Raw genomic sequence first — 21,971 nt, 5'->3', positions numbered from 1 at the left:
TATTGGTTATGTCATGTATAATCCATCCATTGTCGACAACCTCTTGTTCAGAGCGGGGTTGCAGCAAGCTGGAGCCTAACCCGGCAACACAGGGTGCAAGGCCAAGGGGGGGGAGGGGACACACCCAGGATGGGATGCCAGTCCATCACAAGGCACCTCAAAGCAGGGCTCGTACCCCAGACCTGCCACATAGTGGGCAGTGGCTAAACCCGCCGTGCCACCACACCTCCCATCACGTATTATGTTTATTTTTAAGTTACAGTATTTATCCACATTCAGGCCGTCCAAGAGCTCAGGTGAGGCCAGGGCTATTTCCCTCAGTTTTTGGGAAGAGGAGTAAAACATATTTTAAAGTAATGAATGGTATGCATATTTTTTTTATTCGTAGAATGCATGACAGTATAATTTTATAGAAGTTTAGCTTTAAGAACTCTGGTTAGACTAGTATGTGTATAATACTATAATGCACCTTTGGCTGAGGTGAGACTCCCTTGTGAAGTGAGGCCCACGGCAATTGACCCTGCTGGCCCCCTCCTTGTAGGGCCTGCCCACGGCCTATAACATCACCATGTAGAAAATAGAGTTAGACTACCAATGGTTAAGTGTGTATGTATGCTTTTAAGAATAGTGGCAAATGAATGTGACATCATAATTATGTGCTAATTTTTACTACTGCATTATGCTTGGCTGTACATTACAATTCAACCAAATTTGTTACTGATTCACTATTATCTTCTGATCCTCTACTGTATCTATATGCCTTTAGCTATAGAGCACCTAAACTCTGGAATAGTCTATCAGTTACTGTCAGGAATGCTCCATCTGTCTCAGCCTTTAAATCCAGGCTAAAGACTTACACGTTCACTCGGGCATATCACCTTGCAGTGTAATTCCAGGTGGCTGTGTCTTTTTTCCCCCTTCTGTATTAACCTGTCTAATCTCTTTAAGTCATAACAATTCCCTTCGTGTTGAGCATTGCTTCCCTGTGATAAGACCTGAGGAGGCTGGCCGGTCGTCATACCAGCACCCCATGCTGACTGAAGCTGATAACCGCCTGCCACAATGGACGAGACATACATATGTGAATGGAGACATCAAGTTAACACTCAGCTACAACGTTATTATTACTTGTAACTTGATTTTAAAGTAATTTTTAATCTAGAATTCCCCAGGAGGGGTGGGCAGCCACTGGCACTTGGACCCCCCCAAGGTTTTTTCTCCCTTGACTCTCAGTTGGAATTTTTTTTTGTTCATTTCCTCCATGGCAGTAGGCATACTTATAGTTTTAATATTTGCATGTATAATGGATTACTCTAGTATATAGTCAACTGTCTATTATATTGTCTATTTATTTGTCTTACACCATTGCTCAGCGCTCTGTGTAACTGAGTGAGAAGCGCGCTCTATAAAAATTTATTGAATAAAATTGAATTGAATCTAGATCGTAACACTGTATATGATGCATTTCATCATACCTTACTCCTACACAGGCTAAAGTCATATGTTGGCCTGTCTTAAAAAAAAAAAAAAAAACACTTAAATAATTTGCCATTTCATTTTCAGAATTTTTTGTTAATATTTTAAAAAATTTTATTTAGCTTTAGGGTCCAATCCCCATAAAGGCAGCATCATTGTGGTATTACACACCCACATATTTCAAGGGAAATTGATTTAAAAAAGAGGATAAACAACATCTTTAATAAATAATTACATATGGAACATGTCTAACAGGTTACTACATTGTTCTAGTAAGAGGTTAAAGTTAAGCTGCAGCAGAACTGGTGAATAATTAACAAGTTTGGGTGACGATGAGACACAGTTCAGTGGTCGATAAGATTTAAAACAAACTGTATGATAAGACATCTTTCATCAGTGGAGATACTGAGCCCACAAACCTCATTGAATATAGATGAAGAAACACACACACGTTGTCTGAAGCCGCTTGTCCCAAACGGGGTCACGCAAGCTGGAGCCTTACCCGGCAACACAGGGCATAAGGCTGGAAGGGGAGGGGACACACTCAGGATGGGACTCCAGTCCGTCACAAGGCACCCCAAACAAGACTTGAACCCCAGAAACAGAAGAAGCCTTTCTCCCTGCAAGTGGGAGCTTACAACCTGTGCTGAGGCTACTTATCCTACTACATTTTTGCTATGATGGATCAGTCAATCGCTTAGATTTTGATGTTTTTAACTACATATGGTTATTTCGACCCGTCCTGGGTGTGTCCCCTCCCCCTCCGGCCTTACGCCCTGTGTTGCCGGGTAGGCTCCGGTTCCCCGTGACCCCGTAAGGGACAAGCGGTTCTGAAAATGTGTGTGTGTGTGTGTGGTTATTTCGAACTACCCCTTATTCAGAGAGCATGAAGACAGTTCCACGTCTCTTCTCCTTGAAGCAGAAAACACAGAGAAGCTTTTTACTAAAAATAAGAAAGCAGAGTCTAGAGGTTTCTTCCTAAGCAGGTAAATATTATTATGACAGATACTGATGTTTGCTGTCATGCAGAAAATCTGATTTATATAACTTGTGATTAATGTGACTATTGCATTTTAAGACATATCGTTTCACAGCCACATGACTGAAAAAACTGAATTATTAATAATACAGTGGAGAAGGGAGGCAGTGAAGTGGAGTCAAAACCTCAGGAAAATTTAACTCTTCTGTCACCTTGTTAGGATTCACCACAATTTTATCTCACATTGTCTGAAATACCAAAGCAGAAGGCTTTCTTAACCTGAAACTTTTAATATATAGGAGTGTCTGACAAAGTATACTTACAATGGAAAGTCTATACAGTAATACTAAATTACTAATTTGTCTACTTGCCTTTAAAGGCACTCACATTCATTCTTCTGCCTGCTACAGGGAGAAAAACCTGACTTTAAGCTAAGACTGAAACTTACTTGCAAATAGTTAATTTAAAACTAAAACCTAATAATAATTATTAAGAATAACATTTCACCACTTCACAGTTTTTTTCGTCACAACATAAACATAAAATGAAGACGAAAAAGAATCTGAATTTTGACTTAAGGACAGTATGGCATGGTTATTACAACCAGAAATTGATGTCATGATACTCACTCATGGTACACTCTGACACCATGTGAGACAACATTCATTCCTACAGTACATGCTGCAGGTGCTATTGAATCATTCAGCTGCTGGGCTGTCACAGGCGTGCCGGCAGGAGCAGAGTACCAGACGACTCTGTGCCCTGCCCACATGACCACCCTTGCCAGAGGTACCAGTGTTCCTCCAAGATGGAGTGAGATCAAGGGGTCTCCCCCACTGCTGGGCCTGCAGGGCAGTGAGGAAACAGCACCCAGAGCCCTTAAGATACTGCCTCACACCGGCCTGCCACCCTCATTAGTGTCTAAATGGTGTAGGTGTCATGGTGGGCAGTAGGGGAGTCCTACATGGCAGACACCTGAGGACTCACATCGATCAATATGACATCATCATCAGGTGAGTACTGTGGCCCTTTTCAGAAGTCAACATTAACATTACAATTACCGTCATTAATTCAGAAAAGCATAAAGCCAATTAAAATAAAGTTACTTTCACAGAACAAGACAGATGCTACAGCATGTTTGAAGTACATACGGCACGGTGATACAGCAAGCAGTGCTGCTCTCACAATGCCTAGATATTGTGAAGAGACATGGGTTTAATCCCTGCTCAGTCTGTGTGAAGTGTGCATGTTCTCCCCATGTCTGCATGGGTTTCCTCATGGTGCTCCTACAGTCCACAGCCACAGTAGATTGGTGACTCTAAGTCACCCATTGAGTGTGAGTGAGAGAAAGTGTGTTTCACTGATATATGGATGAGTGAGCCATTGTAAGCAGTGTATATGACAGTATAAGTCACCTTGGATGAATAAGGTGTGGGCTGATAACAGTACATAGTGTTCATTGGAGGTTGCTTTGGAGAAAAGCATGTGTTAAACGAAGTAATGTAAGTATACGTTTCTTTCCTGACAGAATGAACAATGCCCCAGTTGTTGGATTTGAAAGAGAGAGTGACTCCAGAACCACCATCTGCCTGATTTGACCAGAGGGTGCACCGCACTCTTCCAGGGAGTATGAACAGACTGTTCTGGTGGCATTCAAGAGCTTAGACCTTGACTGCCTGACTTGTGACCAGAGACCCACTGGTGAGTAAGAGCGCAATACAAATCAGCAGACACTACGATCTCAATACTTCCAATTTCTCAAGAAGAGCTACTGTAACAGGTACTGACAGAAACACACAGGTTACAACTGACTTTTGGAATGGCGGTATACACACAGTTGAGATTTATCATTTTAAAGCAGTGGTTGCAGGGCTGTTCTGATTTATATTCCTTACCTGAACTAACCCTTTTCCTCCAGAATTGGTGGTCCAGATTCTGGTTCTGGCAAGAGGTTGTAGAAACTATCCCACTTAAACCAGAGAACTTCTGGATCCTGAATCCTGAAATAATGCACCAGACGGGCCTAGCACTGCAGAAGTATGCACAGAAACCGAAAAAGGTCATTTTTCTGGGACTTCGGTCACAAACATTTCCATATTCTTTATTTCACATTTTTATTGTTAATATAATACAGTAGAGGAAATTAAATTATATATTTTGATTTTCAAAGTATGTGAAATTATATATTTATGTGCATGTCAAATGTAATAATGCTCCTCACATCTTGTTGCTGCAGATGTTGCCCACATTGGGTGCAGGCAGAGTGGTGGCAGCTCTGCAGCTCTATGATGAGGTCAGCCTGGCAGGTTTCAGCTACGATCTGCAGCATCCCCAGATGCCCTTGCACTATTACGAATCACTGCGCACGGATGCCATGCGGGTTCAAATTGTGCATGAGAGGAGTGCAGAGATGGCCTTCCTGAAGAAGCTAGTGAGAGTGAAGGTAATTACTGACCTTACAGGAATGCTGTGCTGAGCAATACCACAGAGATGGAGTAAACGCAGCACATAGCTTCACTGTCATCACCAGACATCACCAGTGCTTTACCCAGCTCCCCCGACTCAATGAACAGGCACGCTGGACCTCACATGAAAGACCCACTTATGAAGTGGCCTCATACAGGATACTTCACACATTCGTATTTATTGTGTACCACTTCTATTTAGTCTCCTGGACAAAGAACACACACAAATTAAAAAAGAAAGTCCAAGGTATGTTGTGGACATTGAGTGTAAAAATGCTGTAAACTATTTTCAAATGCTAAATGTTATACAAGAACAGAGAAAGACTGGAGTTGATTTCCAGCATAATAAGTTGCCTGCCCTTGCAGAAAAACACATGATTATTATCCTGAGATTTACAATCTACAACAACTGGAAATAAAAGTAATAAGCCATACACAAACATGGTCTGCATCTGCCAATCTGACAAACATCACAGTTTTATGTGCAAAAAAAAAAAATTTAAATGGGCATAAAACGGGAATAATAAACTCCAAATTTTATTTTTACTTAGGCCACACAGGACCAGAGACAGCACTGTGATCTTAGAATATAATGAGACAGTATACTGCTAGAAACAAAGGAGTTCTTTCCTTTCCTCCTCTTGTACTCCAAATGCACCTTTGCATCCTAGAAAGATGCATACAGAAGACAGGGAAAGCAGGACAGTGACACTGCATGCCACTATGTCACTGTCTTTGGTTCTGTTTCTCAGCCTCTGCTTCCAGGAGTGCCCTTATGGGATTATACAGGCTAACAACGTTTCCAGTGCAAGCACAATTGCAGCAGGAGTAAGGAGAGAATTACCTAAATGTCTGTTCTAACAGTGTAATCACTCCCGAAATTCTGGACTTCAAAAACAAGATGAGTGCAATATTAGTGCAATGAACAGGAATGATTTCTTTGACCAGACTGACCAGTGTCATTAACAGTATGTTTAAGTTTAAGGCTTGTTGACAACACAGCCATGAAGGACTTTTAAACCCAGGTGAGATAGGAGGATAGCATCAACCCGCTGTTGGGGTTACTGCAGCAATGACAGTCAAATTAGTATGCTGGACACTGTTGTACTGCCATCCTCTGAGGACTCTGTCAAAGGTTCCAGCAGGAAATTGCAGGTTAGGGCCTGATCTGACCCCTTACAGCAGAGGGATGCGGGACGGTTCCCACAGCTTGCGGGCCAGTTGGCAGCAGTGCTGTAGGATGTACTCAGTGGGGATCACACCCAGGTGGACACTCAGAAGCTCATAGCACTTCACTACCTCTGCATTATGGCTCTTACTGTAATACCTGAGCAGTTTCCTAAAGGCAGGGCAAAAAACATTTGTCAGAGATGCAAGATGTCATGAAAGGGCACCAATCATAGCACAACACAGCACATCACTAACCTGTAGTAATCTGAGGCCAGCATTCCAATGGGGGCAGAGTAATCACGAAGGGTGGGCGGGTCCAACACCTCCAGTTTGTAGCCCTAAAGAGATAGCACAGCAACAGTGTGACACATGTGCAGTTTGTACTGATCAAAGAAACACACAATATTCATTTTTCCCTAAATGTTACAGTCCATAAAAAATGTTAGAAAACAGTTTTTTGAAAAAGACATTGTCCCATAAGATCTTCCCACATTCTATGTATTCCACTGTCTGCATGCCAACATCAGTTATTGAGGTATAAATCATCTATGAATACTTCCACTGACATGAAATGGAACTGAATAGTGTAAATTTTAACCCAGTGCATTATCCATTACTTTTGCTATTGTAAACATTTGCATTAAGTGATATGTGTATAAACATGCTGTATTTTCAACAACAGATTTAAAAATTTTAGCATAGTTTACATGACAAAGAGCACCACACAAGTTGGTGCACACGGAGGTGAGGCAAAATACCGTCTCATTCTCAAACCACAGAAAGTAGCACAAGTAGTAGTCTCCATCCCTAAGGGTGACGGTAGTGTATCCCTTCTGAAGGTAGCGTCGAGCCATTTCCACAAAACTCCACACCTTCCAGAAACAGCAGGTCACAGCCACACCCAAAGAGAAAAGAAAATTCCCAAAGATTAAATTCATTCATTCATTCATTCATTCATTATGGGCTCAGTTAGAAACTTTTATTCTTAGAGAATTCTGTAGTGCGGTTTAAGAACATACTTATGGATTCCAAGGCCATTCCTCTCAAATTTATACCTGAAAAATTTTCATCTAATATTCAAAGCCACTATGTACCATTTGCAATAATACCCTGAACATACACTGATTCCCCAATTTATTAAGAGTTTACTTCAGATCCCTTATATATGAAATGTAGAAGGGACAGTGCGAGTAATGCAGAATTTGGGACAAGCAACTAGGCTTCACATGTGAGAGGGGACATTCAGATGGCAGTGTCCTAGAGAGGTACAGAACATCTTCAAGAAAGCAGTGCTTATAAGTACAAAGCCTACCTTGTTTTTGACAAAGTGTGCCAGGGGTCCTTTTCCCAGCTCAGAAGTGGACCGGTCTGTAACATTGATGGATGGGGCAATCATTTGCCCTGCAGTGCGGTCAACGTACATGAAGTGGATCAAGCCAGGAAACTCCTCCAGGTATGTAATAATGCATTAAGGTAAGACACCACAACATCTGTAATGTTCAGTAAAAATAGTGAAGTTCAAATTTGAACTGCCTCATGCGCTTTCCAAAAATTGACAGCTGGGTTAAAGGTGAGAACAATTTGTTTTATTCATTCATTTATATGTCACTCATATTGACATATGACATCAGATTAATCCAATCAATATGTTCATAAGGCATATGAACATATTGATTGGAGTCTCATCTTGCTCATGTCAAGATAGCTGGCTACAAGGCAGGATATGACACCATGGTGATGTTCCTCTTACTCTTCACTAGCAGGAAGTCCTTCCAGTCTAACAACTTTTCTCTAGAACAGACAGGAGGAAGCTCATCTTCACTTGCAAAAATCTGAATTCATTCAAACATTGACATGAGCTGATCACAGTAGTCTACTATACAGAGACTTTTTTTTTTTTTTTTAAATTAAAATCTTCACCACAAACAGCAAGACATGCAAACAGGAAATACTTTCCTTGTTCTGCAACTCCCAGTCTAAGCAACAAAGAGAGAGTCCATACATACTGCACTGACTGCTGGGCTCGCTCTTGCAGGCTGGAAGACAGGCGCTGGCTGCTCCTAGTGGTCTCCACCAAAAAATAATGTCTGTACACTCCACACAGACAAGTCTTCATGTTCTTACAACATGGGAGCAATCTACAGAGAAACAGAGACAGACACAAAACAACCAGCTACTGGCAAGAGAGGAGTGTGCCACACACCAGTCCATAGTCAGGGATCAATATGCAACTCACTGACCACAGGCCAGAAATAAGCACAAAATACAATACTCTGTAGCAAAAGTTTAGCATACAGCAACCGAGAAAACACTTCAGCTTTCTAGAAAAAACATGGGAGAAGACTCACTCCCGACTGACTCCTGGCCCACTTCTTGAGAACACTTTGCTCTTGAATTCAGCCCAGGCATTTTGCAGCTGGGAATTATGAACGCAGAGCAGAAAGTGAGAAAGGCTAAAATGTTCATGCCACAGACCACAATGAATCCTTCACTGTTGAGACCATCAAGGCTTCTCTCACCTGAATGTCACTACTACTTAGGGCTCGAATGAATTTGTCAAGTTTATTGCGGAGGTCATGCAAAGAGTGCTGACTGCGAGAAACAGAGGTCCCATCCTGCACTTCATTAAGCCTCCTCTCCAGCTGGCTGAAGCTGTCCAGGAAAAAGTAGACAGATGTGGCCAATTGGCTATTGGGAACCTGTAGGAAGAAAAAGGTTAAAGCACTACCCAAAATCTATTTTCCAACATACAGACACCCCTCTACTTAAGCAAATAGACCGTTCTTCAACAACTTACACAAGTCAAAAGTTACATCTGTCGAATTCCTCCTCCTCCCCTGCCATTCAACATAATAACATTAATAATTTTTCCATCTCAGTTATTGCACCTTGAAGTTTCTTCGTTATTATTGTTGTTTTCATGCTATATGTTCCTTTTATATGCTCCTTTATACATGCAGCCTCCTTCACTATCCAATTCAGTCAATACAGCTAAACCTAGTTCCCATACTATAGACAATCTTTATCCACCTTCTTGATTATTTTCAGTTTCATCTCCAAATTAATTGCTGTAGACAGTTGCTTGCGAGATGGTTCTTGTTTTTCTTCAAGTGCACACTCAGCACCAGACATTGTGAATAATGAAATGGGGGAAAAAAAAAAAAAAAATATGTGGGAAAAAAACACTACAATAATGAGAGGAGATGCAATTACAGCTCAAAACTCGCGGTAACTGGAAAGATGCAGCTTCCTGCATTGTCTGGCTACGCCGACTTGTGCTTAACGTATTTCAGATATTTTGCATAAATAATGTGTATGGCAGAAATTTTTATGTAAATCTGGATTTACACAAGGTAAATTTATGTAAGTAGAGGGGTGTCTGTATGCACCTCACCTATAACAGCAGAACCCACACACACACTGACAAACTGCTTGTCCCAAGCGGGGTCGCGGCGAACCAAAGCCTAACCCGGCAACACAGGGCGCAAGGCTGGAGGGGGAGGGGACGCCAGTCCGTCGCAAGGCATCCCAAGCAGGACTCGAACCCCAGAGCCATCAGAGAGCAGGCCCTGGCCAAGCCCGCTGCACCACCACGCCCCCCACAATGGCAGAACTATTTTTTCTAATTTCCAAACAAAGGTCTCATTACTCAGCTACTGCTACCTCGTGGCTCTTAATAGTGTTTTTAAGAGTTTAATCTCTTTGTTTTTATCATTCAGACTCAAGTCACAGCAACCACTAGAACGACTATCTTGGTAAGAGAAGGGGTGGGACTGGTTTAACAATGCCTTCAACTACAGTTTTCTTTGGGTTGTGAACAAGGGGAAAACATGAAAACTCTGCATACCCTGAGCTGGATTCAAACCTATGCCCACACAACCACCTGAGGAGCTGTGAGATACCAGCATTAGCCACTGTTTCACCAAGCTGCTAAGGAATACCACAGAAAAACTGGACAAATTTTCTTGTAGAACTGTAAAGAGTAACCTTTAGGATACAAGTCCATTTCTGCAACCACTAAAACACCTCATTCCTGTATAATGATACTCAGTCTTGACAGACCTTGGTCAGCAGCACCAATGTGATGCCTGGCCACAGTGTCAGGCAGTACATGGAGTGAGGCATCATGGGACAAAAGCCATCTTTGGAGGTGACTTCAAGGAAGACTCGTGAAGGCATGGAAGGGTCTGGTGGTGGAACTTCAAGAGTCTGTAAGCTATCTTCTGCCATCTGAAATTAAGGTGTTGTCGTCAAAAAAAAAAAAAAAAAAAATTAGGCAATGTCTCTATATACTCACCTCCTTTATGAAAATGCATAATTGTTAATGTATAAGTTTTTTTTTTTTTTTTTTTTCCCTTTTTCACACATGGCTAAAAAACAAATCCTGGCAGCCTTATATATCTTTCAGCAGCATAAGCAGAATTTCTACAGTAAAATATATCAAGAAAAATTTCTAGAAACTGCAACAATGCAAACCACAGAAACGAGTATCTTATGACAGACTAGAACCAAAGAGCAAGTAAACCCACCTGAATGTCAGGGTCAACAAACTGAAAGACAGGAGTGTAATCCTGTTCAGCTCCAGATGGACCTACACAGATGGAGTATGGGCTGATCTCAGAGAAATGCAAGAAAGGTACAAAACAGCACTAAGTAAATGCTGTACAACCTGACTTAGGTAGGACGAGCCTACTTACCAGAGTCCTTACTAGTAGGAGATGGCTCAGGAGTGTAGAAAACATCAGGTGCTGAGTTATTCTCAATATCCTAGAGTAATAATGGGTGATATGTCAAAAATAATATATCAACACACATGCAATTACATGCTTAAGGATATAAGGTCAAAGTTCAGTTCATACTTAATCACACTACTTCTGCTTAAAATAGGTGAAGTCCGAAATCTGAAAATGTGTAGCTGTCAGTTAACAGAAGACTGTTGTGGAGAAGTCACATTCCAAGCCCTAAACAGAGCACTAGGATTACTCACCTCTGGGGACATGTCCTCCAGATCACTGTTGCTGGGAAACTGGTTCTGCACCATCAGAATCAAAGCCAGCAGGTCAGAGGAAGTAAGAGTGCTGGCATTTCGGCTACATAAAAAAACGGCAAAATTATTGCCGTCATTTGGGTATTTGGCACCTTTCCTGTGCACTAAGAAGAGGAAGACTGACAGATACCTGGAGTAAAAAGCCAGCAGTTTGGTATGCACAAGGATGAAGGCATGAAGAACCTCTTCTCCGGCACGTTCCGTGCTACTGTTTATTTGTTGCACAAGTCGGCGCTCCAAGAACTCAATGCACTGCTCACAAAGTGTAGGGTGGATCAGCCTCTCCACTGCCTGAGAGGGAAAGAGAGAAATAATGTGAACAGCCAAAGATGTCAGCAAAAGGACATAGAACAATGATAAAACCCCTATCCTGTAAAAGCCAAACAGATTATGTGCACTAAGTTGAGATCTTTGTTGGCATTTCAGTAGCCACTGTTTGCTACCTCTACTAAAAAGCTCTGGTCCTGCTCTTTGAGGTGACTGTAGGTTCCCAGAAGGCTTTGGAATTTCCTCCAAAGATGATTCCTTTGATCTCTGTCATGTGGTCGGAGTCTACAAAGGACAGAAAGACCAAAATCTTGCATGGAAAGAAAAAACACATTGTCATTGGAACAACAGCCCACTATTTTTCATATTCCAGATCGAGTTTGGCTTGCAGAAGAAACTCGAGTTGAAAGTATGCAAAAACACTCTAAGAGGATGGCTAACTATTGCAATAAGTTTTTTTTTTTAAAAAATAATAATAATTAAAAAAAAAAACTCCTACTCCTTCCTCAGTAGGCTGCTGCTAAGAGTCACCATCCCATAGTGAATCTCTATTAGTTTCTTCAACACATATATCTTCCTTTTCAGGTCCTCCTCATTCTCTTCTCCATCTCCACATACTCCAATATAAAGGCATTCTTCAAACTGGAACACAACAAACACAAAAAAAGGGATAACCTGATTATCCATGTAATCTCCCAACAAAAACATGACATCACCTTCAGCCGCTAAAAGGAAATACCTGCTGCAAAACGTATACGTGGTTGTTCTCAGTGCTAAAGGAGGTGTAGTTGTCGCAAATCCTGTCAATCATGGTGCTGCAGGAGATGATGATGGGGGCAAACAGGGTGTTGATGCTGTCTTCAAAGGCCATAGGCTGAAGGCCACAAAAAGAGCTGCTCAGTTTGCACCTGCTCAGTGTTCAGGAACTACAGCATGTAACTGACAATCGTGTTACATCAGTATTTACAGAAAAGACATTAAGATACCACAGCAATTTCATATGGGGAAAATAAAATTTTTAAAAAAATCCTTGAAAATAAAAATTTTTACCAGTTAGTGACATTAATTTGGCAGGTCCACCACCTGAGTGAGTATCCATGGTCCTACCTTCACCCCTTCTTCCTGCAGAGCCCCGTACTGCTCCCGAATGCTCTGCTCAAAGTCCAGGTCGGCCCAGTAGAAGAGGACTTCTGCATTCTCACTGGCGATGAGCACACACTTCATCTGAGGACAGCCAGTTCACACTTCCAATGAAGTACATCAACAAAGAAGAGCGATCACTTCTCCTAATATTCTTCGGTAATGCAGAAGTGCTACCTACCCCCCTTCCCCACAGTGTAAGAGCAACCTAGACAAATGTACACGCAGCTACAGAGAGACGAGTGAGTGTCCGACTGGGCTCACTGACATCCACCATAACATCAGTCATTCATTAAATCATCGGAACAAATAAAAAAAAAACACACGCAGTCTACACTCACATCGCGAAAAAAAAAGGAAACTACTCTCTCTGAAAACTTTTTTTACTCTTAAATAAATGTATGCAGGGAGGAACTTCGCGACCCACTTTTTTTAAACGTTATCGCTAGTCTGAAAAGATTACACTGAATACACAGTACACTGATTGTATTCATCGGCTCAACTGAGTGAGCGTGTGTGGGTTCGTAGGTAGGTGGGTGGGTGATGTGCGCGCGCGGTCACGGGACGGAGCGCGTGAGCCCGCTCGTTAAGGTGGATTTAACATTCCACAGCGCGTATTTAAAGCTCACTTAACCAAAGTTATCCTGTTTGGTTGCGTAGTTACCTACTTACTCTGTGTGTGTGTATACACACACGAAGAAGTACTGTGGTTAATGTACTTTTTCTGAAAAACAACCTACGCCTTTTCGTTTTTAAAGACACTCGACTAATCATGTCTCACGGCGGCCGACAGAGTTTCTGAACGCGTCAGGCAGCGTACTGTGGGCAGGTTCGAAACCTTATAAGTCCAAGCGCTTCAGTCAACCGGGAGAAGCCTCGTTGTACTCCGAACTCTTTAAAAGAACACAACTTTTCCGGTTCCGGACTTTATGGAAAGCGCAGTGCAGGCGATGAGGAAGTTCCTTCGTTCACTGATCCAGGGACGGTTTACGGTGTTGCTTCAGCATGGCACAGTATTGGTATACTGTACCGTGATGATGTACTGTTGTTTTCAAAAGGAACAATGAACGTTAAAGGAATTTAATTTCTGAGTGAAAATGATCCAAGTAGCAGAGTACCGGCCGACTTTGTTTGTAATAAAGAAAGAAAGCGACTAACGCCTGAAAGCAACTCTCCGAGTCCGGGTTCATGTCATATGATATTTGCTGCGTAACAGTTGTACAACACTGAATAAAGCGGAAATATTGCCACAGTGCCTATTTGCCACACTTGCTGCGATCACAAAGAAATAGATAATGTAGTATCCCTCTCCTATGGAACTACTGGAAACAGACTCAGCGAGCACCTAGGGCTTAGGTTCTTCTTTGAACGCATAAATGATAAATTAATTTAGAATAGCAGATTTGACAAAAGCACAATTGACAGTATGACACAGTTTGCTGAAGACTGAAGAGCCCCCCCACTATTATCCCCACTACTCCCCACAATGGGTCACCCCTTGAACCCCCCCCCCCCCCAGAATTCCCCAGTAGCAGACTCAGCGTCAGTAACGTGATATCCAATCAGAAAAGAACACAGGACTAGAGGAACAGACACTAGGTGTTTACATTAAGCTACACTAGGCCTTCTCTGCGCTGTTACAATAACATGTTATCCTATTTACATTTACATTTATTCATTTAGCAGACACTTTTCTCCAAAGTGACGTACATCTCAGCAAAAGTACAATTTATGCATTACATTAAGAGAAAGAGACATGGCTGCAGACATGTGACTCAAGTAAGCCTAGTTGGGTGGCACTTGCCGCACCGAGGTTCATCGTTCAAGTAGGACGTAGGTGCATAAAACACAGGATAGACAAATCCTGATACCCTCCTACCAAATTTTTAAAAAAAAAAAAATAATATTAGAAGATACATAAGCAAGCAAAAACAATGCCGGAGTAGTGGCTGAACAAAGGCTTTATCTGGTGATGCTCATGAATTTACGGTGCATGAATGTACACTTTTTGAGATGCAGTTTCTTCTAGACTCAAACATTTTTCTGTTGTTTTTTTAAAATCTATTTAGAACATTAGTTTTGCGCTACAAACCATACAAAACTAACAATAATGTTTTGCATGTTTCATATGTTTAACTTCATGGTGTCAGTAGATATCTCCAACATATAATATTGCATTTTTAAATTCTATAACACTAATTTTACCCACTACTCTTGAAAATTAGGAGCAGCGAAATGTGACTTTTATAAACACTGCTCTATGATGCCAATGTGTAATTTGTTAATAAAGGTAATTCTAAATTCTAAAATCAGCTATTTAAAATTCCATAGATATACAATCAGTTAATAAACTCAGTAAAGGATACACCAGCATTCCTGGGAGAAGAACAAGCATGTATACTATCCTTCTCTCATCGTTGAATAAATATTTAGGTTCTTTGAACCCTGCATTGGTCAACTGTCCATAGTGCCAGGAAGACTGCAACACTGTTAGTCATCCGCTAATCTTCTCAATCAGTTTAGAGGGGTGACATGCACATAGGCCTTATTGGAGCTGACTACTGTATACACTGTGTAAACAACATGAAATTCTCCATCATGGCCAAGAGGTGAAATAGGCCACCATGCTCTAAATGGTCTCAGAACATAAACACTTTCACGCAAGGTTTGGTTACAGTTAGCATGGCTGAGGAGAGTTTGTCACGCAAAGGTACCTTGACTCTATACAGACTATACAGACCACTGTATATAAGTAAGATCATGTTTATCTGTATGTAGCAGGAAAAGTAAAGCAATTATGACAGAAATGAAACATTTTTTGAGCTCCTGTATGTTAAAACTGACTGTGCCTGCAAATTACAAATGACAGCTGGTTATTATGAACATGCAACAGTGATGTCTATAAACACTGATGTTCCACTGATGTAGTCTATGAAAGGTATTGGAGCCACTGTTACTTCAATGACACACATGTAGAGAGAACTGGAAAGCAAGCAAGCAAACAAACAAATAAATAAATCCCAAGGACTAAACTAATCACTTGGGATCAATAAGACCTGCTTTATAATCATAAGTGCATATCAGTGAAATTAAAATACCCAAGGAAAGACACTGACCGTGTGCCATGGTGGATGAGATCTGGGCTATCAACTTTTTAATGTCTAGTGAGCAAAATAATGTTATAAGTAGCTGTTCAAGTTGACTTAAAAGTCGTTTTCTATCTAGAATGCCCAGGAGGGGTATACAGCCACTGGCATTTGGACCCCAAAAGGTTTTTTCTTGCTTGCTTTTCGTTTGGGAGTTTATTTTGTTCCTTTCCTCTGTGGCCAGTTGGCTTACTTATAGTTTTAAAGACTACTATAGTTATTGTATTCATTTAATGTATAGCCAAACTTTTATTTGTATTATGTCTCTGATGGGTGTGTCCCCTCCCCCTCCAGCCTTACGCCCTGTGTTGCCGGGTTAGGCTCCGGCTCCCCACCACCCCGAATGGGACAAGCGATTCAGACAGTGTGTGTGTGTGTGTGTGTGTATGTGTATGTGTATGTGTATGTGTGTATGTGTGTATACACGTCTCTACATCTCTGATGCTTTGTTCAGCACTCTGCATCACTGTGTGAGAAGGATGTGTAAGAGAAATCAATGTTGTCACCTTTTCTGTAGTTTAAAGAACTGCTGAGGTTAAAGGGCATCCTGTCTAATAAATAGAAACCTATGGAATGCATAGAACTGGTGAACAAGAATGCCCTGTACTGCATATGCATCACTTTGCTTTAGGATAAGAAGTATAACAGAGGAGGTTAAGGGGTTCAAAATTGGGCCATATGGGTTTGAGACAAAGGTGTTTTTCTCCTTCACATGGGAGTGGACAGGATGTTGAATGTTGCTGGTGGGATATTCTTACCAACAGCTGGTATAATGCAGCAATCAAATTTTTCATGATGTGTATACGTGACATACAACGTATATAAACATATACAAGTTGGCTCTGTCTAGGCTCCTGCGAGTTTGCAGAGTCCCCAGCATTGCGAAATAAACCTAGCTGAGTGCTACTATCTCCTTTTGCTGTGATTCTTTGATTTTACAGCTACCACAAGCAGTCTATAAGTTCAATTGAATTGAACTGAATTTAACTGTTAACTGTCCAGTTTCAACATTTATTAATTCAGTGAAAGAGCCTCTAACACTTTGTACTTGTATTGATTTATGCTATCTATGTGCTCAAAAGCAAAGTTTGTGAAATTTTAGTCACAGTCTGAAAGATCTATTTCTTCCATATCTGCCACAGTTTAGTGATGTATATTAGTGTTTTTGGGGTTAACCCAATTAAACTCCGTTGAAAGCAGGATTCCGGTGTCAGTGTTTCCCTTTTTACTGTAAACTTGTTGGAGGCACAGACTCCAGTGGGCCACAGGCCTCTCTGGTGGATCTGTGTTTATTTTCTGCAGACATTCCCAAGGAGGTCAGTGAAATGTGACATGTCAGACACTCTACCTTCACATTTTGATCTTCTAAAACAAAAATTTTCTAAACAAAATTAGTTTTTTTTTTCTATTTGGAGACCTCAGAGTAAACTCATTCAGTTAAGTTATAATCATGCAAAGGTGTTGTATCAGTAGATGGCAATGGCTCTATATGGGGTGGCACAGCAAGTAGCACTGCTGTCTCACAATACCTGGGTCGTGCGAAAGGACATGGGTTCGATACCTGCTCAGTCTGTGTGGAGTTTGCATGTTCTCCCCTGTGTCTGCGTGGATTTCCTCCCACAATCCAAAGATATGCTGTTCAGGTTTTCCCCATAGTGTGTGAGTGACACAGAGAGAGTATGTTTCACTGATGTATGGATGAGTGTCCCATTGTAAGTAATGTATCTAGCAGTGTAAGTAACCTTGGTAAATAAGGTGTGTGGACTGACAACACTACATAGTGTTTGCTGGAAGTCACTTTGGAGAAAAGTGTCTGCTAAATAAATAAATGCAATGTAAATGTAATATTCCCATCCATATACAAACAGAAAACCTATCTGAAGGCAAAATGTAGAATATGCTTCATATGGCCCTGTGTTTACTAATTTGACCAATGCAATGAAATGAACGAGATTCAGAATTAAGAAGGTCTTCTGAAAATGAAATAAAGGATATGTAGTAAGATTTATGACCATAAAGCCACAGGGTCAAATTCTGGATGGAGCTCTGGTACCCTTGAGCAAAATGTCTGACCTGAAATCCAGCTGAATAAAAACTGTGAAATTGTATGACAGCTAATTCTGAGAAAGCATCCACAGAGCCAATAATGTAAGTATTCGAGGCCCTGTGCTTCTCTCTACAAGTTTTGTTAAAAGTTAACCAGTAATAGGTAATTTTGGCTCACTTTGCTTGGTTAAATACAATTATTTTGTTATGTGCCATGTTATTTCTCTGTGTTGAGTCATTTTACAGAACAACATACAATGACTTATTTCACAATCTGCTGAATTAGTGAAGAGCATAACCCTTTATGCAGTGCCATCTCTGTAACAAGTAAGGTAGAATGGGTTGGAATAAAATATGTATTGCCTCTCAATTGACCCAGCATGGGTTACTTTTAACCCAGCATTTTCAGAGTGTATTGCTGGGTCTGGTAAACCTAAAAAACTAATTAGGCTGTCTTTGTGGTTCTCTGGCTCCCTCTGCCAAACTGTGAGATCTGCCTTTCCTTGAACCCCTTTCCTTTGCAGTTTCAAACACATGCTGGCCTGGGTCTTGGGTCTCCCTCTCCTGACCGCACCCAGACGCTAGGAGCCCAGAAAATAGCCGCTGGCTCACCAGCCGTGAGTGTTTCCCATCAGGGCTGGTTCACGACATTGCCCTGACAAGACAATACTCTTGTTGACCACAACAAAGCCTGCTCCCAGCTGCCAGGAACATCTGCTAGGCCCGCTCAGCCCTTGGCTGGCCGGACCTGCTCCTTCCCCCATGGTCCCTCCAGCGTGGGCCAAACTGACAGCAGCCCTTTGAAGGCTGGTCGGTTGATCTGTGCGCTCAACCTGTATGGATATAAAGCCAGGGCTGATGGCTGCGCCTGCTTCTTACTGTCAGTATTTATTTCTATTCCCTTTTGTGCTGCAGAGCAGGTATAAATCACCCAGTGCCCAGGGCCTTTAATCCAGGCAATTTCACTGTTGAACATGTGCTCCTTACTGGTCATAGAGGAACTGTACTTCACTGCTGGCTTCCATCAGCAGTAATTCCTGTGTATCTGTATGGACTCATGGAAATGTACTGTGCAGAGATGCACCATATTCAAAGGATGTCTGTTTATGTGCAGCCCAAAGTTGCTGAACACACAAACGTAGTAATCCTTTGCTGTACTAGACATTTACGACATTTGAGTTTTCTATTTTTGAAACGAAGACTAATGTTTACAGGTGGCATGGTGATGTAGTGGCTGATGCAAGAGAACGTGGGTTCAATCCCTGCACAGTCTGTGTGGAGTTTGCATGTTCTCCCCGTGTCTCTGTGGGTTCCCTCTGAGTGTTTCAGTTTCCTTCCAAAGTCAGGCAGTTGAGGTGAATTTCTGACTGAATTGCCCATAATAAGTGTGTATTGCTATTCTACTATAAATTGGTGTCCTGGCGTGTACCTCCACAGCTCGTGTCCAATGCGTCCAGGATAGGCTCCAGTTCCCCATGCTTCTCATCTGCATAAGCGGTTACTGAAATTGGACAGATGGACTAATATTTATCTTTTGTCTAAAATACTAAATTGTAGGCTAGTAAAATATTTCACCTGTAGCAATAGCATTTTGGAAACTCGGGATGGAATGAACATGGATAAGAATTTATTATTATTGTGCTTTTTTTTAACAAAAAATAATGTTTGGTGATACATTTGTCACAATAGGTTTTTTGAAAAAGAAAATATGAACAACTCCATACAAACAATAAAAACATTCAGAAGACAGTGACGTTCAACACTCTGAGCTTATCTAATGAAAATTTTAACAAGTCACTATGGTTGTAACGTTACACATTATTTCTACTGTGGATATTGGATACATCGTGGCCATGACAGGGTTCTGGGCACATGCTGCACAGCCATGTGCCAACTGCCAATTTTCATGATCATAACAAATTAATTTCACATATCTGACATTTACACTGACACATTTTTGTACTAATTCAAAAATCTGAAGTTGTGTTCTAAGTCTCATGAAAGGTCACAAGATTTCAATATCATAAAATAATTTTAATTGTTTTAAACTCCCCAACAACAGCAATAAAAATAATAATTACATACACATACAATTTCATTTAAATTAAAAATATATGTAATTAAACATTTAAAGAACATCTTTCATCTACATGCTTTTATATACAGTACATATTTTGATAGGATGATACGGAAGCTTTGAAAAACTGTACAAAAATATTTCATACCAAGTTCCCTTGAAAGCTAGCAGCACCAAGCAGATTGCTTTATAATAGTCTGGAGTCGACAACCAGGCCCTTAACTGTTAATCACGACTACAGTGTCACAGAGAACCATCACAACGTTGGTTCTTACTGACCTCTGGTAGCTCATAGTTCTTGACATGCTTAACTAGAGCTTCTTGATGTGTTTGGTCTAAGGAGTATAATTTAGGTGAAATAAGACCCTTTCAGCAACCCAGCCCGTATTACACCATGGGAGAGTACTTGCCTTTTCTGCTCACTCAGCTCTCCAAAGCAGAGTGTGCTGCAGCTGCTCTGGCCTCTACCCTGTGTGTGTCTGCTGTTTTGCTCTGACTGTCCTGCTCTGGCTCTCTGTAGCTCCTTACATTCCTGTTCAGTGCTACCAGCCACCTCTCCACAGTGCAACCTAAAGTCTGTACATCTTCTGGTCCTCAACTAAGGACCTCAGTCATTCCACTAAGGAAAATGAAAAACATTTCCTTTTGTCACTATGTTTGACACTGCTAACTGCAAAATTTACTATTGCGTTCTGTCTTCTTACAGACAGGCTCAGTCACATTAACCCCATATTAAAGTCTGGTTTCTTGTTTTTTTCCTTTTAAATTTGGTTGACTGCACACACTGCAATTCTGCTCTAAACCACAGCACGGAAACCTCATGTTGAGACCATATTGCAGCCTTGGAAGTTGTTTAAAGAGTTGAATCTACCATTAAAAAAGCAATCGTGAAAAACACAAAGGCCTAAAACTGTGTGTGATATATTTTTTCCACATAACTTTTGGGTGTCAACCATTGCTGAAGCTATTTAGATAGGCATGTAAATTAAAGTGACAGCTCTTCAGCGATTTACAACATTGGGATAAACAGAGAGGAATGGGCGGACAGACAGTCTGCCTTTTCCCCTGGAAACCCTCTGCTGGCTCCACCAGCTGACAATCCCCTCCTGCTCCTCAGCAGAGGTCCTCTGAGGGACATAGGGAAAGAGGACAGCTTGGATGCCTCACAGCCTGCAACAGCAGTATCCACTTTAACAGGCTTTTAATTCAATTGAAGTCATGGTGCAGCTCTTACTGCCGATGCTGACTTAAAACAGGAATTTGCGGTTTTTGTTTCCATAGAGAAGAAAAGGTGAACCAGAGTGGACTGGTTACATTTATGAAAATACTGGACATTTTGCCATTAGACTTATCAACAACAATGGATTTGCTGGAATGGAACGACAAGGAAAAATCTGAACAATTTAACAAGGAGACATTTCACTTTAAAGAGCTGAACCGAGGAGAAGACTTTAAACAATATAAAAAAACCTGCAAAATTTTGACACCAGTAACTGGCACTGTTTTATTTTTGTTCCTTTAAAAATGTAATAAGGCTCTGTGCTTCTGAAACCATTGCTGCAGTATAAGAAAACAACGGTACGTGAAAGGTGGTCAGTGCAACCCTTGAATAACTTGAAGGGCAGGCCTTTCGGTACTAGAGCCCCAGATTAACTTCTGGGTGATGCAGTGCTCTGCTGAGGGACAAAAGGGGAAGGTCTGGGGTTCAATGAGCACTAGTTATTTGCGACAGGCGTACGCGTTGATGTTTTTGATGACATAGAAGCCGATGGCCATGGGTGGCATGGCTATCGTTCGACCCGCCCGCAGTGTCCGTGGCTTCAGGTCCGGGAATGTCTCGTCGTCCAGTAGAACTAGAGGCTCCCCGTTGAGCTGCACAGTCCTGGTGATGAAAAACACAGTATAGCTCAGCCAAACAGCGTTCCTCCCTCAACCTGAGTTCCCCACATCTGGGTGTGTGGCACATTAACCCCAGCAGTCACCATCAAGTAATAATTATTCTTTCAGCCATTCAGCCACGCACTGACACAATACTCTGCAGAATGTTCACTGGGGGGCGCCACAGTTACATTATTGCCTGTACTGAAAACGAGGACCAGTAACATTACAGCTATGAACTGCGTACTGTAGAAGTCCCTGAAAAAACACTTGGACTCTC

At 41.5% G+C, this 21,971-nt stretch overlaps 3 protein-coding genes across 7 annotated transcripts in view; 1 reads left to right on the top strand and 2 right to left on the bottom strand.

The window, feature by feature from the left end:
* Positions 1-3,073: 3,073 nt before the first annotated feature.
* On the top strand, positions 3,074-4,953 carry LOC108942646 (lactosylceramide alpha-2,3-sialyltransferase). Its single transcript, XM_074559703.1, is given in 8 exon segments — positions 3,074-3,089; positions 3,243-3,275; positions 3,278-3,389; positions 3,391-3,468; positions 3,984-4,136; positions 4,138-4,156; positions 4,374-4,514; positions 4,692-4,953. Coding segments are annotated over 8 exon segments (792 nt in total). The 3' UTR covers positions 4,932-4,953.
* A 193-nt stretch (positions 4,954-5,146) lies between these two features.
* On the bottom strand, positions 5,147-13,676 carry hps1 (HPS1 biogenesis of lysosomal organelles complex 3 subunit 1). 5 transcript variants are annotated; one of them, XM_018766052.2, is made up of 18 exons: positions 13,365-13,676; positions 12,512-12,648; positions 12,144-12,278; positions 11,904-12,046; positions 11,581-11,689; positions 11,268-11,428; positions 11,078-11,180; positions 10,788-10,857; positions 10,620-10,681; positions 10,153-10,320; positions 8,610-8,789; positions 8,439-8,506; positions 8,097-8,228; positions 7,816-7,881; positions 7,403-7,547; positions 6,849-6,962; positions 6,346-6,428; positions 5,147-6,259 (listed from the first exon to the last, which is right to left on the bottom strand). In XM_018766052.2, exons 2-18 carry the CDS (start codon positions 12,626-12,628, stop codon positions 6,097-6,099), a joined length of 2,019 nt encoding a protein of 672 aa, XP_018621568.1. In that variant the 5' UTR covers positions 12,629-12,648; positions 13,365-13,676; the 3' UTR covers positions 5,147-6,096. The 5 variants fall into 5 exon arrangements, with proteins under 5 accessions (XP_018621568.1, XP_018621566.1, XP_018621567.1 ...); XM_018766050.2 differs by having other exon boundaries at positions 12,512-12,628; XM_018766051.2 differs by having other exon boundaries at positions 13,383-13,676.
* A 7,800-nt stretch (positions 13,677-21,476) lies between these two features.
* The window catches only part of hpse2 (heparanase 2), an 82,103-nt gene continuing 81,608 nt past the window's right edge, over positions 21,477-21,971 (bottom strand). The window contains exon 12 of the mRNA XM_018766201.2: positions 21,477-21,695. Coding sequence (XP_018621717.1) covers positions 21,533-21,695 — 163 coding nt within the window. The 3' untranslated portion in view covers positions 21,477-21,532. The remainder of the gene's footprint in view (positions 21,696-21,971) is intronic.

Source organism: Scleropages formosus, chromosome 8 (genome assembly GCF_900964775.1).
Source record: "Scleropages formosus chromosome 8, fSclFor1.1, whole genome shotgun sequence".
NCBI classification, from domain to species: domain Eukaryota; kingdom Metazoa; phylum Chordata; class Actinopteri; order Osteoglossiformes; family Osteoglossidae; genus Scleropages; species Scleropages formosus.
This window is presented reverse-complemented; position numbering and strand designations above follow the sequence as displayed.

What these genes read in the sequence shown, in the direction of transcription:
- hps1 (XM_018766052.2), bottom strand. Translation starts at nt 12,628, where the DNA reads ATGAAGTGTGTGCTCATCGCCAGTGAGAATGCAGAAGTCCTCTTCTAC. An exon ending in ACGTATACGTTTTGCAGCAG is followed by an intron (nt 12,047 to 12,143) that starts GTATTTCCTTTT and finishes GTTGTGTTCCAG; the next exon opens with TTTGAAGAATGCCTTTATAT. An exon ending in TGTGGTTTGAGAATGAGACG is followed by an intron (nt 6,429 to 6,848) that starts GTATTTTGCCTC and finishes CTATCTCTTTAG; the next exon opens with GGCTACAAACTGGAGGTGTT.